Source organism: Caretta caretta, chromosome 3 (genome assembly GCF_965140235.1).
Source record: "Caretta caretta isolate rCarCar2 chromosome 3, rCarCar1.hap1, whole genome shotgun sequence".
NCBI lineage: Eukaryota > Metazoa > Chordata > Testudines > Cheloniidae > Caretta > Caretta caretta.
This window is the reverse complement of record NC_134208.1, coordinates 74,058,310-74,073,386: the sequence shown is the minus strand read 5'-3', so window position 1 is coordinate 74,073,386 and position 15,077 is coordinate 74,058,310. Positions and strand designations below refer to the sequence as shown.

Here is a 15,077-nt window from a genome sequence, read left to right as displayed (position 1 = left end):
CCTTATCTCTATGTCCATAAATAGAGCTGGCTGACCCTGCCTCTTGAGCTGGAAAAGAGAGATCAGCATGCAGAGGTCCTCTGTGCGCAGAAACCCACAGGGCACAATCTGGTCCATCGTTTGGGTTACACATTTGGTATCTGTTGAGGTCAGTACTATTCCTCATACTAACAACCTTTTATGGCCATCTGGATTGCTAGCTAGAGCTTACTACTCCAAGACTGTTACCCTTCCTGGAAAAATGGTTGACTAAATTCTTGCTTTGTCTTTGTGGTTTTTGTTTTGTTTTGTTTTTTTAAATAAATGAAGATTGTGTTCTCAAGTAGTAAGCAGTACTGCCAACCCCAAAGGTTAAAAAAATCACTCAGACCCTGAAATTCATCAGACTGGCTCCAAAGTCATGGGATTTAAAAAAGATTATATTATGTTTTCATTTTATCTTTTGATCTCCGCCTCCTCCAGAGAGAGACTGTGTGAATTAGCATTACCAACATACCCAAATTTATGAAGCTGATTTTGGTCCCTGCTGCAGGAGGTCTTGTCTCCAACTCCCCATCAGTTCTCCCCCCTGCCCACACTTATCCAACCTCTCCAGCTACCGCTCCCTTTCACCCATCGATTCTGCTTCCCCAACCTCACCAGTGCACCCCCATGGCTCTTCACTTGCCCATCTCTCCCAGGCTGGGGAGAAGGGAGCAACTCCATCTTCACCCTCCTCAGACTGAGAGTTACGGGGGAACACTTACAGCAGCTGATTTCCAGTGGCTTTTCTGAATTCTAAGCCCAGATTCTGGCTGAATTCCTTGAGGCTTGGAGTGGTCAGGTGGGGGTCTTCCCCCAACAATGGCTTAAAGATATTTGGGGTATGTCTTCACTGCAGAGTTAACCTTGGTGATTGGCATCAGGGACTAAGCACCTGGGTTAGCCGAGCCCGGGTGTGAGCAGCCACACTATAAATCCATCTCAGAGTTATGGTCCCCAAAGGTGCTGCACTCACCTGTGTATATCACTAGGACTTCAGGGGGGCACATCCCAGGCTTCTTGTGCTGCAGCAAGTTGAGCCAGCTCCATGATTCTTCCCATTGATTTGTGGGAAAACTTCTGTCCTTTGGGCACTTGGGGGTAATAATGAGAAGGCACTGCAGGGCTAGTCACACTTGAGTTGTTTAGTCTGTCTCCTCTCTATAAAGTGGGTGGGTTACCAACCTGAGTGAATTCAGCACAGGGGCTTTAGCCTATACCCCAGGGCAGGCCAGCTAGCCCAGGCATAGGACACAAATACACTAGGCTGGAGGGTTGTGTGTGTGTAGGGGAGCTGGGTTAGGGGCAACACCCGAGTTAATTCTGTAACGAAGACATGCCCTTGGGTACTACAAATCTAGGGCTCAACATCAGGCCATCACCAGCAGATCTTAAAGCTGAAGTACTACTAGCCTACACCCATTTCTTTATGAACACTCACCTAGGTCATGAGATGCTTGTGACCAAGTCTTGCCTCAGCATAATCAAAAGCACGATTAAAAGCTATACTTCTCCATGCACATGGGATGCCAAATTTTGTTTAAAAGATGCTATTTAAATCATATTAGATGCTGATGCTATGCTCAGCACAGTACAGGACACAAAAATACAATCTCTGCCCTAAAGATCATACAATGTAAATGACAGACATAGAAAAACCAAGGCAAACTGGGTAGCCCAGAGGAAGTCATTAACTTATATTTTTATAATTATTATTATTGTGTATATTGTGGTAGCACCCAAAGCCTCCATTCAGTTCTGTTGTGATGGGCACTATACAGTTTTGTTTGTCATGAGCTATCACTGCTTTTCCAGTTTGACGTGGGGGTGGACAGTGAGTGTGAGGGTTTCACTGGAGAAATTAATCTTGTACACCCAAAATACTAATTGTGAAAAATAAGAATAAGCCCCTCTCTCTTCATCTCATGTTTGTGATGCCTTTCCATCCATTCCAGGATGTGTCAAGAAGGTTGAAAGTTTTAATTTTTTGAAGCACTAGAATGATCAAGTCTTGTCTTTCCTAGTTTTGCTGGAGGACTTTTGGGAGCCTGCTCATCCCTCATGTGAAGGGATGGCCAATCGTTAACAAAAATACCCTAAGTGTTTATTAGGCATTAGGCAAAATAGATGTTCATAATAATACATAGCTCTTATCTAGAGCTTTTCATCAGTAGATCTCAAAGTGCTTTACAAAGGAGGTCCCCATTTTACAGGTGGGGAAACTGAGGCACAGAGCAGGGCAGTGACTTGCCCAAAGTCACCCAGCAGGCCAGTAGCAGAACTGGTAACAAAGCCCAGCTAGCCTGAGTCCCAGTCCATAATCTAATAAAAAAAACCCTACAACAGTCCTCCCCCCCAAGTTTTATAGTCTGAATAGTCTCCACTTTGCAATTACTCTGCTGAAAGTTTCTTATGAATTTATAATCCCACTAACTTCTCTAGTTACCCACAGAGTTCTCGATAGATGTGATCAGAATTTCTAATGTAAAAAATAAGCAAGGGAAAAAAATACTTTAAAAAGACCAAAACCAACAAATCTAATCTATTTCAAGCCACCTTTATATATCCCAAAAGGAGTGAAAAATGTACACCCTCCAAATTTTTTCCCCCCTTCCCTGCTAGGTTGTCTTATAGCTATAAAGTTTTCTGAACTGAAGTGAACAGGGCATAGTGTATCAGAATACATCATAGGTGCCTACTTCCCCTCTGCCCGGTGGGCCCTGCCCTCGCCCTTCCCCTATTCTACCCTCTTCTCCCTAGTCCCCACCCCTGCCCCGCCATTTCTTCGCCTCCTCCTCTGAGCGCGCCGTGTCCCCGCTCATCCTCCTCCCTCCTGGAAAGTCCTAAGTGCCGCCAAACAGCTGTTAGGTGGTGGGGGTGGGGTGGGGCTGGAAGCACTGGGAGGGAAGGGGAGGAGCAGAAACACGGCATGCTGGGGAGGGAGAAGGAGGCAAGGAGGGGGAGCTTGGCTGCTGGTGGGTGCAGAGCACCTGCTAATTTTTCCCCGTGGGGAAAAGGCAACTCCCATCTTTTCATGGGCTGTGTATTTATACCTGCTACTGTATTTTCCACTCCATGCATCTGATGAAGTGGGTTCCAGCCCACGAAAGCTTATGCCCAAATAAATTTGTTAGTCTCTAAGGTGCCACAAGGACTCCTCATTGTAGTTGTAGTTTAGTTTGTTGTTTCTTAGCATTCATGTATGTAATGTGAAAGCATTCAGATCTTCAGACTTGACAATTGTATATTCTGTGAAAAATAGTCAAACAATTTAACTTACATTTCTAAAAAAATATTGGAGGAGTCATGGCAGAAATTTGGTTTCACAGATGATCGGGCCAGAAAAGAGGGACCACTGTGATAATCTAGTGCAGGGGTTCTCAAACTTCATTGCATAGCGACACCCTTCTGACAACGAAAATTACTACATAACCCCAGGTAGGAGGCCTGTAACCTGAGCCTCGCCACCCAGGGCTGAGGCTCTCTGGCTTCGGCTTCAGCTCTGGGCAGTGGGGCTTGGGCTTTGGCCCCGGGGCCCAGCAAGTCTAACACCAGCCCTAGCGACCCCATTAAAACACAAAGTGGGACCCACTTTGGGACCCACAGTTTGAGAACCACTGATCTAGTGTGATTTTCTGCATATCTCATCCATAGAATTTCACCCTGCATCAATTTGCGGTTGAACAAGAGCATTGTTCAGACGGGGTTGAATAGATGGGCCTAAACCACATCATTAGAGTCCCCCCCCTTCCCCACCCACAAAGTGAATTAACATAACTAAATAATGTGCAGATCCCATATCCAGTGGCAATGGTCACATCAGGTGATTTGTCAATTTTTATTTTAAGATTCTGGGGGTCAGTTGACATTTACCAGTGAGCTAATTTCTAATCAGTCATTGCACATTTTTAGAATCTCTCTGCATACATGTCCATTGCTATATTCCTTTTTTAGGCTACACTACCTAGTTTTATTTATGGTATCCTGACTCTGATCAATATTCTCTATCTGATCTATGAGAAAAGAAAGGAAAGGCAAGCAGCTAGAGTAAAGCCAGAAGCAAATCAGAAAATAAAAACTTTGATAAAAGCTCTCCTAGCAGAAGAGAATAAAAATCTAAACCAACACCACATTAAGCAAAAAAATCAATATTTTATTGACTAGAAAACAGAGAGCTTGTGGTTAGTTATTATCCACATAGATTTTATGCTATTGCAGTTTGGCACTGGCCTATTTTCATATAGTGTACTTTTCTTTTTATGTCTTCTTAATGTAATTACCACTTTCAATTAAATAAGGGAATGAGATCTTACTGCAACTGAGGTCAAAGAAAAGACTCCTATTAATGGCAATAGACTTTGGATCAGCGCCTAAAAGGACACACGTGCTCCTGAAGTTAATGTGAGTAAGATGTTTTTTAAAACACATCAAGAGCATGGTAAATGGTACAAAACCTGCCCTTGAGTATTTCAGTGCACCATTCTCAATGGCGCAGTATAATGATAGTTTAATTACATGAAAGCGTGGAACAACAAAGGGAAGAACCATTTGTAACACTAATCTAGATGGCCTTTAATATAGACACTTTTACTTTAAAAGCTCAGCAAGCAGATGAAATCCTCTCCAAGTGACATAAATGAGATATAGGAACAAACCTACATTGTTCTGTTGGCCTATCGATTGTAATGAAAATAATATTAAAAATCCTTGCTATAATGCTGGTAAATGTACATGGCTCTTAACAAAAAGAGTAGGACATGCTCCTTGTTCTAAAGCACTGACAGTCTTAATATAGACAAGGCAAACACATAAGAAAAGATATTAGATCACAGCTCAAAGAAGTGAGAGCAAGGAGAAACTATTCATGATGAGAAAGATGGTTGGGTTTCTGGAAAATGGGTTTCAGGAGGAGAGAGAGGTGGCTTGGCAGACACGAAGGTGACTCTCAAGCCATATCTACACTAGGAAAAAGGGTGTATGTTTAATATGTACTAAAATCCTAGTGCAGACAAGGCAGTTGCAGTTTTAAGACGTTAGCTAGTTGTAAATTATAAATTAGCGCTCTGATTGAGGGAGCTAATTGATTTTGATGGCAGATTAAAGTGTAGTTTTATTTATTTATTTATGTCCTGAAAAGTTGACGAAGCAAAAAAAAAGTTTAACTAAAACTGGCTAATTTTGGTAAAGGGGCTGTAGTTCAGCTCTGCAAATCACTAGTCTTGGAACAGATTTTTATTTGTTTGTTTGTTAAGAACGGATATAGGCTTTGATGCTTCAGAGCATAAACCAACTCTCAGTGGTAGGCAGCGCCAGATTTAGGTGCAGGCAACCCAGGCTTGGGGGGCACCAGGCTTGGGTGGGTGCTGTTTTTGTTTTTAGAAACAAAAGGAAAAATAGAATGTTTGAAGTAAAATGTTTCAGGTATTTCATATGTGGATTCACTAATCTTCTAGACTCTTCTGGACCTTTGTAGAATCTCATGGAACCTTCCAGACTTTCGGAGAACTACATTTTCCTTGAACCTCCTAGAATGTTGTCAGCCATGCCCTTGGGAGCATATAAGGGGTGGGGCATTGCCAGTCAGTCAGCGAGATATAAGAACAAAGTGAAGTGAACTGCGGGCCTAGCTGCGATATTATGAACCTTGTGTTATTGTGTAATTGTGAAAGTGTACTTGTGTCTTAAGACTTGAAGAACGTAAGTAGCAACTAATAAAGGACATACGTAATGAGATGCCAGAGATATCTATCAAACTCCTATCTGCACAACAATATAAAAGAAATATTATTACTTCTTTTGCCATGGTTAACATGTAATGTTTGATGACTTTCTAATACTGTGGAACATTGTTCTGATTAAATATTGTGGCCCAGTGGGGAATGCACCACCACCACTTTACACCTGAGTGTCTGCATCAGTAGACTACTAGTATAAGTTTTCTTCATTGAGGTAATCTATTATGTCTTCCAAATATAGATTTTTCATAGTCATTCTTGGATTATGTAATATCAAATTCTAAAGCTCCCAACAGCAGAGTGCACTGTTTTACCAGGACAAACATACTGTATTTCCATTAAAATAGATATAGAAATTTCTTTGGAAATGTTTTCTTAACCAGAACTGTGTAAAAATCTTTTTACAAGATATAAGGCATGCATGTAGCAGCTGAGCACTGTGATAGAACTGAACTGCTGTTGAAAAGCAACTTGAATGACTAAATAACTCTTAATGGCCTTTAAATGAATTCCTGACCGCAAGGTAAGGAAGTACTTGGTTACAGCATGCAAGGCTGACGTCTCTCTCTCCCTAACTATGCAGCAGAGCCGCATTCACGACAGAGGATGTCATCTTGCTGGGTGAGGAATCCTTGTCCCACCAGCGAAATGGAACATTTCACACAGTTAAAGCAGGCATTGTGCCACTGGCGCTCTTCAAATGAGATAAATTTGGCACCTCCGAGCGCTGGAAAAGAAATGAGAAAAAAGGGAATTCAGTAGACTTTAGAAGAGATCAGAAATAGATTGTTTTTGAATGTAGCATGTTGTCTTCTGTCACACTGAAATCCACAAGCATCCTATAGTTTGAAACAGCCTGTAGAAATAGATTTGCCCAACATATGCATCGTAGGAACTAAAAATTAGAGATGGGAAAAACGTTTGCAGCAAAGCCCCAGCTGTGAGACACCTGGCTGTTTTCATATCCCATTACGACCTCTAAACATGGACCTGGCTCATCAAAACATCCACTAAGGTTTACAAATCTTTCCAACTACCCTGCACCCAGCTTCCAGCAAACTGCCATAGAAATCAGAGGCAACATGTACACGAGGCATGTGGGGTTAAGTGCTTGGGCCCACCTGCCAGGGACAGCGGCCAAACATGCCAGGGGGAGGTGCAGTGGGAGAGGGACAGAGCCCCCTCTCCCTTCAGGTAACATGGGCAGGGAGAGTGCAGTGGCCCTGGGCTGGGTACAGGGCGGGGGAGGAGACATGTGGGGTGTTCACATGTCCCCCCCTTTGGATTTTGCCCCCCAGTATGGGGAGTCATGAGTCATCTATGGTAGAAATCGTGGGTAATGTGTGGGTTGTGTGGTTCAAGTGCAAAACCAAGTGCTATTCAGACATTTCAATTTCGTATCTCTGAGATTTAGGGATTTTCATACTCCAGCACTCAAACTGAAAGTCACTAGATTTGAGCTATGTGAAACACAAGCTCCCAGAAAAAGCATACCCTCAGGTATACTGGTGTAATTGTGGAACTCTATAAATTAATGTTAATTAAGATTTTTTTTCTGTCTCAGATATTCCTGAATCTGTTCGTGCCCCCCACCTTGTAATCTTATCATAGGTGACTGAATTTCCCTCACTTTCCTTGATTTATATAGGAGGATCAGACATCTGTAATTAGCTGGCTCCATTACACTTCATCATTGGGCTAGAGGAGTAATAGATTCACTATTAATAGTCTCAACTAATGGTCTCAGAACAGTCAGAGTGTTAACCTGGCATTGAATTATTAATGATTTAAGCACACAGGGCCAAATCATGATACAAGTTTTCCATGAGTGGCAAGATCTCTTAATTTGATAAATGTGCCTTAGCTGCACAGAACAGTTAAATCTAATTAACCTACAATTGTACTAGTTTTATGTCTGAAAAAACCTGATTACTGAAATAATGTCTGATATGTGTGTGTGCCTACTAGAGGTAGGATACTATTAAGTGTCTCTTCATGTATCCTTCGGGACCTGAGTCACTCAACTTCACTTTGCAGCTTTTTCCACTCCAAGGGAATGTCTACACTATGAAATTAGGTCGAATTTATAGAAGTCGGTTTTTTAGAAATCGGTTTTATACATTCGAGTGTGTGTGTCCCCACAGAAAATGCTCTAAGTGCATTAAGTGCATTAACTCGGCGGAGCGCTTTCACAGTACCGAGGCTAGAGTCGACTTCTGGAGCGCTGCACTGTGGGTAGCTATCCCACAGTTCCCACAGTCTCCGCCGCCCATTGGAATTCTGGGTTGAGATCCCAATGCCTGATGGGGCTAAAACTTTGTCGCGGGTGGCTCTGGGTACATATCGTCAGGCCCCCGTTCCCTCCCCCCCTCCGTGAAAGCAATGGCAGACAATCGTTTCACGCCTTTTTACCTGAGTTACCTGTGCAGACGCCATACCATGGCAAGCATGGACCCCGCTCAGCTCACTGTCACCATATGTCTCCTGGGTGCTGGCAGACGCGGTACTGCATTGCTACACAGAAGCAGCAACCCATTGCCTTGTGGCAGCAGACGGTGCAATAGGACTGGTAGCCGTCATCGTCATGTCCGAGGTGCTCCTGGTCACCTGTGTGAGGTCGATCAGAAGCGCCTGGGCAGACATGGGCGCAGGGACTAAATTTGGAGTGACTTGATCAAGTCATTCTCTTTAGTCCTGCAGTCAGTCCTATTGAACCATCTTATGGTGAGCAGGCAGGTGATACGGCTTACTAACAGTCCTATTGCATCATCTTCTGCCGGGCAGGCAAGAGATGAGGATGGCTAGCAGTCCTATTGTACCATCTTCTGCCGAGCAGCCATGAGATGTGGATGGCATGCAGTCCTTCTGCACCATCTGCTGCCAGCCAAAGATGTAAAAGATAGATGGAGTGGATCAAAACAAGAAATAGACCAGATTTGTTTTGTACTCATTTGCAAACCCCTCCCCCGCCCCCCATCTAGGGGACTCATTCCTCTAGGTCACACTGCAGTCACTCACAGAGAAGGTGCAGCGAGGTAAATCTAGTCATGTATCAATCAGAGGCCAGACCAACCTGCTTGTTCCAATAAGAACAATAAGTTAGGTGCACCATTTCTTATTGGAACCCTCCGTGAAGTCCTGCCTGAAATACTCCTTGATGTAAAGCCACCCCCTTTGTTGATTTTAGCTCCCTGTAAGCCAACCCTGTAAGCCGTGTCGTCAGTCGCCCCTCCCTGCATCAGAGCAACGGCAAACAATTGTGCATCTGAGTTGAGAGTGCTGTCCAGGGCAGTCACAACGGAGCACTCTGGGATAGCTCCCGGAGGCCAATACCGTCAAATTGTGTCCACAGTACCCCAAATTCGACCCGGCAAGGCCGATTTAAGCACTAATCCATTTGTCAGGGGTGGAGTAAGGAAATCGATTTTAAGAGCTCTTTAAGTCGAAATAAAGGGCTTCATCGTGTGGACAGGTGCAGGTTTACATCGATTTAACGCTGCTAAATTCGACCTAAAGTCCTAGTGTAGACCAGGGCCAAGAATGTACAAGACATTTACATAAACCACAAGAGAAGCTCTTTTAGTACATAAAAATAATGTAATGCTTAGCTTGTACTGAATGACACGTGATTTATATGTTCCAACAAGATATAGTGCATGTAATATGGAGGGGAGCTAGATTCTGTCTTCATTTACATCTGTGTCACTCTGTTTAGTATTAAGGAGGTTTAACTGGATGGGGTTGCATTTACTTAGCTAAGAACAGAATTTGGTTCATGGAGCTCACTTTCATATGGCTGTGAGCCTACAGACTGTCCCTTCAATGGGGTAAGTTTTATAACAAAGAATCAAATAGATTTTGTTTCTTCTTTTTGAGTGCATTGGAGGATGAATACAGGAGGGCCCCTTTTCTGTCACAAGACACCATGGGACAGATCTTCAGCTGATGTACATTGCCCTGGCTTCACTGAAATAGTCTTCCCATCACTGAAGTCAATGGAGCTATGATAATTTACACTAGCTAAGGATCTGCCCCGTGTGTATATATGTAGGTACTTATATGGCCACCTCAGTACCTTACAAACGTGAATTAATTTATCCTTACAACACCCCTGAGAGGAAAGGGTTATTACTATCCTAATTTTGCAAATGGGCAATTGAGGCCTAGAGAGAATAAGTGGCTTACCCAATATCACACAGGAAGCCTGTCAGAACCAGGAACAGAATCAAAATCTCCCATGTCTCAGTCCAGTGCTTTAACCACAAGACCATCCTTTCCTCCCTATTTAGCAGAGGAGTAAGAAAAATGATAATCTCTACGGCTATGTCTACACTGCAAAGAACAACTTGTGACGCTGGGTCTCAGAGCCCTGGTCAACTGACTTGGGCTTGTGGGGCTCAAGCTGCAGGGTTAAAAATGGAGGGTAGATGTACCCTTAGAAATGATCGTTTTTCTTACTCCTCCACTAAATAGGGAGGAAAGGATGGTCTGTGTAAATCCACCATTTACTCTAGTTGAAATGTGCAAGTGACCAATAGCCCATGCTACAGAGGAAGGCAAAAAGCCCTCAGGGTCTTGCCTGAGCATTTCGGCAAGATGCACCAGCCAGGCACCTAGGAAACAATTCTCTGTAGTAACTCAAAGCCTTCTCAATGTAGTCACCCATCACTGACCATTGGGGATATTTACTACTAGCAGTTGCAGATCAGCTATGTATCATTGTAGGCAGTCTCCTCATACCAACGCCTCCATAAGCTTATCAAGCTCAGTCTTGAGGCCGGTTAGGTTTTTTGCCCCCACTGCTCCCCCTGGAAGGCTGACAGTTCAGCTTTCAGTATGACCCACTGTAGTCTCCCCTTTACCCAGTTCTTTATCTAACTTTCAGTTGGATTAATCCCCATCTTGTCCAATTTAACTAATAATTTCCCATGTGGAATTGTATCAAATGCCTTACTGAAATCCTTGTAGAATAAATTTACTGCATGTCCCTTGTCTAAAAAAATCAGTTATCAGTGTGTATCTCTACTCTGCAATGTAAGCCCAGGGTTTGAACTCAGGCTCAAGCCTAACCCCCCTTCTGTCCACACACAAATCACGCTAAAACAGGGCTTAGACCCAGGATCCCAGGACCTTATGGGGGCAGACAATCTTAGCGTGAGTCAAGCTGGGACCCATGGTTCACACCCTACTGCTTTGCAGGGTAGCCCTTGCCGGACTTGTGTTCTGTGAGTCCACCAAAAGTATTCCATAATCCCATAGGCAGAATTTCTTTGTCCTCTAAACAGTTAATTTTGGTGGACAGTCAAGTTTTCATACACTGCACCATGAATGAAGGACTAGAGTGGCCGCATTTTGGGAGAGCGCTAGGAAGTCTGGGATATAGGCAGACCCATATGATGTCATGTAGAGTTGGAGCCCCAGATTGGGACTCAGGGTTCAATAATTTCTAATCTAAATTAACCTCAAACCCTAGGATAACAAACCCAGGGTCTGGTAACACAAGTTCTACTAACAGTGTAGTCATACCCAGAAAGTGTTTTTTAAGCAAACTGATAATTAAAATTCACAGTAAGTGCAATTATATAATTACAAGTAGAATATTTTGTGACAGTTAATAGACATCTGACCTGAGACAGCACTGATAACTTTTTAGTGGCTGGTCTACTTTAAACGGTTAGACTCACCAGTAATGGGTTTGTTGCAGGCCGCACATGTCTTTGCATAAAGCTTTCGGAAGCAGTCTAGGCAGTATGGATGGTCATCTTTGGAAATAAACCGCTGCCCAGACAGCTGCTTCTTACATCCAGCACACAGAAAACATTCTTTGTGCCATGGCTGGTCGTGGTACGTCACTCCACCAGTAGTTATCATCTGATGCAGCAACAAAAAGCAAACAAACAAAGGAATGAAAGCGTGAACAACAATCGATAGCAATCAGCTGCAAAACCAAACATTCAGATAACATTTGAGCTCTAGTCTAAACTAGGAATTCCCAAGGTGTGTGGTATTTTTTAAATAAATCTTCTTATTTCTTTTCTCTCTGCCATATAGATAGATAGATAGATAGATATAGAGAGAGTGTCTCAATTGTTTTCAGTTTGATTTTTAATCTTGACTGGGACTGATATGAACATGCAGCTGCATAAGTTATTCATGTTGGTTCCATTGCAGGTACTTATATGGGCCCCAATTGCAGTAGTATCTGTGCACCTCACCATTTCTGGTGCATTTATTATCACAACAGCGTGTGAGGTAGGGGAGAGCTGTTATCCTCATTTTACACAGACACTAAGTGACTTGTCCAAGGCCACACAAGAAATCTGTGGAACAGCAGGCAATAGAATCCAAGTTCTCCAACTCCCAGGCTAGTACCATAACCACTGGACCATCCCTTTTGTATTTAGAGTATAAACTCTTCAGGGCAGGGAATATCTCCACAGCATGGACGGTGGATATAGTAGGCCAGGGGAGGCTAAGCCTCCCCAAACAGCTAGGCTGTGGCCCCTCCTGTGCTCCGTCCCGAGGCCCCGCTCCCATGTTCCTCTCTTGGCCCCGCCCATGCTTCTCCTCTTCCTGCCCTTGCCCAGCCTCTCCCCTGAAGCCGGTGAGATCTAGGGTGGCTGAGCTGGCGGGTGGGCTAGCGCTCGGGGCGGGGCGGTGGGGGCGGACTGGCTGGCAGCCCAGGGCAGCTGGGCAGGATCCGGGGAGCTGGGGCTGGTCAGCTGGAGGGCCAGTGCTCAGGCCAGCTGGGGTGGGCTGCAGGCAGGAGGGCCAGAGCTTGGGCCAGCCGGAAGATCAGGGCAGGTTGGCTGTGGCCTGGGACGGGCGGTGGCTGAGACGTGGGATGGCTAGGGCAGGGATCCTCCAGCCACAGTGGGAGTCTCGGAGATCCAGCAGGGGAAGAGAGGAATAAGGGATGGAGCCGGGGGATAGCCTCCCCAAATGGGGGGTTCATGGACCTCCCATGTCTCTCGGAATAGGTCTACACTGCAACAGAGAAGGGTGATGCCCAGCACAGGTAGACAGACTTACACTAGCTCTGCTCAAGCTAGGCTGCTAAAGATAGCACTGTGCACATTATGGCATGGGTGCAGCTTCTGCTAGTTGCCCAAGTCCAAGCCTGTCTAAGCTGCTATGGCTAGCCTGAACCACTATCTGTGCTCCAAAGTCTTCACTACTATTTGCAGCACACTAGTTTAAGCAGAGCTAGTCAAGTCTAGCTACATTGGTTGGGAATCATACCTCCCGGATGCAGTGCAGACATATCCTAACTTGGGTTTGTATGGTGCTGAAACAATGGAGCTACTTCTTGATTGGGAGCTCTAGGGTGTTACTGTAATACCAATAATTAACAACAGCAGAAGCAAGGAGGACCTGAGGTTGGGATGGTATGAGAATTCTGTTCATTACAAGCTCATTTTCAACCCCTGAGCAGCTCTTGGGCAACTTTTAAAACATTTTCAAAAATATTTTATATTAACGAAGTAAGCAGTAGACAGAATAAGTAAACATTATCGTAAAATGTTCTTACACTCTTTAGCAGAGCAAAGCACACAGTATGAACTTCCATTCTGCTACACCAGTTGTCCTCGTATGCTCGGATATGAAACTATCAACTTTATCTTTGTATTTAGATTAACTCCCTTGGTGCCATCCTGTGAAAAGGTCACTTGTATGCCATGTGGCTACGCTCTGCACTTCCTGCTGTTTCATGTAGGTTCAGCTGTAAAACCTCTAGGTGTGTATAATGTATGGCATTTACAGAGGTTATTTTAACCTTGTAGTTTCTGTAATCAAACTCTGCCTATAGTGTCCTACTGTGCATGCATTTTGACATTCAGCTACCTTGTCCAGAATTGCATTAAAAAGAGCGTAGTCGTGTCATATAGTGTTCTAAATCTTCCCTTTGGTTATGTTTGATCAATTACCTTCTTGCAGGAGTAGCAGTGGTGAGCAAACTGCTTCTCAAAACATGGCACACAATAATTCTCATTGTCTTTGGTAATCAAAGGCTTTGTTCCTAATGGTTGCCGGCAGTATTGACAAACAAAACAGGTTTCATGCCAGCAACTCCCTTTAAATTCCATTTTACGAGAACCTGAAAAACAAAACAAGCATGTGCGTCCCACTGAAGTTAAGTGATCATCTTGCAGAAAGACAGCACCTCCCACTCATCCCCCATCCAGGTGAACTTGCATAAACTGAGATTTTAGATTTTTTTCTTGTATCAAAATATTTTAGGACAGGTTCTTCTGCATCCCAGTGCCCTTCTATCCTGTGGTCAAGCAGCACACTGGATTGAGCATGTCACTTTCACAAACTGGGGATTAATTTGCTTAGATATTTAAACATGCCCATGAATTCTCCTACTCTTGAGGTCTTTTCACTTACACAAATTTCCTGCAACTTTCTTATGGCAGGACAAACTCCTTTGCTAATGAATACAAGTCCTGAATAAGTAATTTCATTCAATCCAGCTGGCATTAGTTTCTCTTCAAATTCAATTTAATTTCTTTGGAACGATGCAGGAAATGACACAGTATCTTAGAGTTGCTAATCATTTTCACCACAGATCACTAATGATTACTTCTACCCTATACAGATTGTCAAAGGTCCAGGGCATGATGGTCTGGTACATCTCAGGTACTGAGGCAATCCCCAAAGGAAGCTGCCTATATAAATATCTATCAAAGGAGATTTGGAAGCTCGGAGTTTTGCACTTTGTTTGTTGAGTCAGATCTGCCAAAACCCTTGCCTTTGAGCCCATGATTACCATTGCCTCCCATGCCCAATTCATCTACAAAGTCATAACCTGTATACACCCATGTACTATAATGCTTCTTTCAGTGACTCCACATTGCAATTTCCCCCTTCTTCTCTGGCAGTGCCTCAGTGCTGAGAGATCCGGGACCTCTAATTATTCCCCATTGCAGGGGAGGAGGAGGCTGCTTGCTCCAACAGCAGGTGATCCTGCAGGGAGGAGAGTGCCCACATTCTGGATGGGCGGAGAAGCTGCTGAGTCAGTTTTGCTTTAACATCATTGGGTTGGAGTTTCCCCTGAGCACTGAGCACTCACCAGAGTGGGTAAGAGAACAGGACTTGGTAACCCTGGCAATTGGGGCTTATCCTGAAGCTAGTAATCAGAAAAATAAGAGATGTTAATGGTATACAAGGCATAAAAAGGCAAGCTTCAGCTTGTCACCGTGCCAGTGTACTTTAACTTTTCTCTACTATTCCCAAATGGAGCAGAGACTGATAACACTCATGCCATTTCTTTATGCCAAACTATAGGGTAGTTTGTAGTGTGGAGAAATAAGCAAT

At 43.9% G+C, this 15,077-nt stretch overlaps 1 protein-coding gene across 1 annotated transcript in view; it reads right to left on the bottom strand.

Moving 5' to 3' along the window:
* Positions 1-3,821: 3,821 nt before the first annotated feature.
* Positions 3,822-15,077, bottom strand: part of FHL5 (four and a half LIM domains 5) — a 44,556-nt gene continuing 33,300 nt past the window's right edge. Inside the window, exons 5-7 of the mRNA XM_048844964.2 lie at positions 13,685-13,854; positions 11,441-11,627; positions 3,822-6,483 (exon numbers count right to left, since the gene is read on the bottom strand). Coding sequence (XP_048700921.2) covers positions 6,332-6,483; positions 11,441-11,627; positions 13,685-13,854 — 509 coding nt within the window. The 3' untranslated portion in view covers positions 3,822-6,331. The remainder of the gene's footprint in view (positions 6,484-11,440; positions 11,628-13,684; positions 13,855-15,077) is intronic.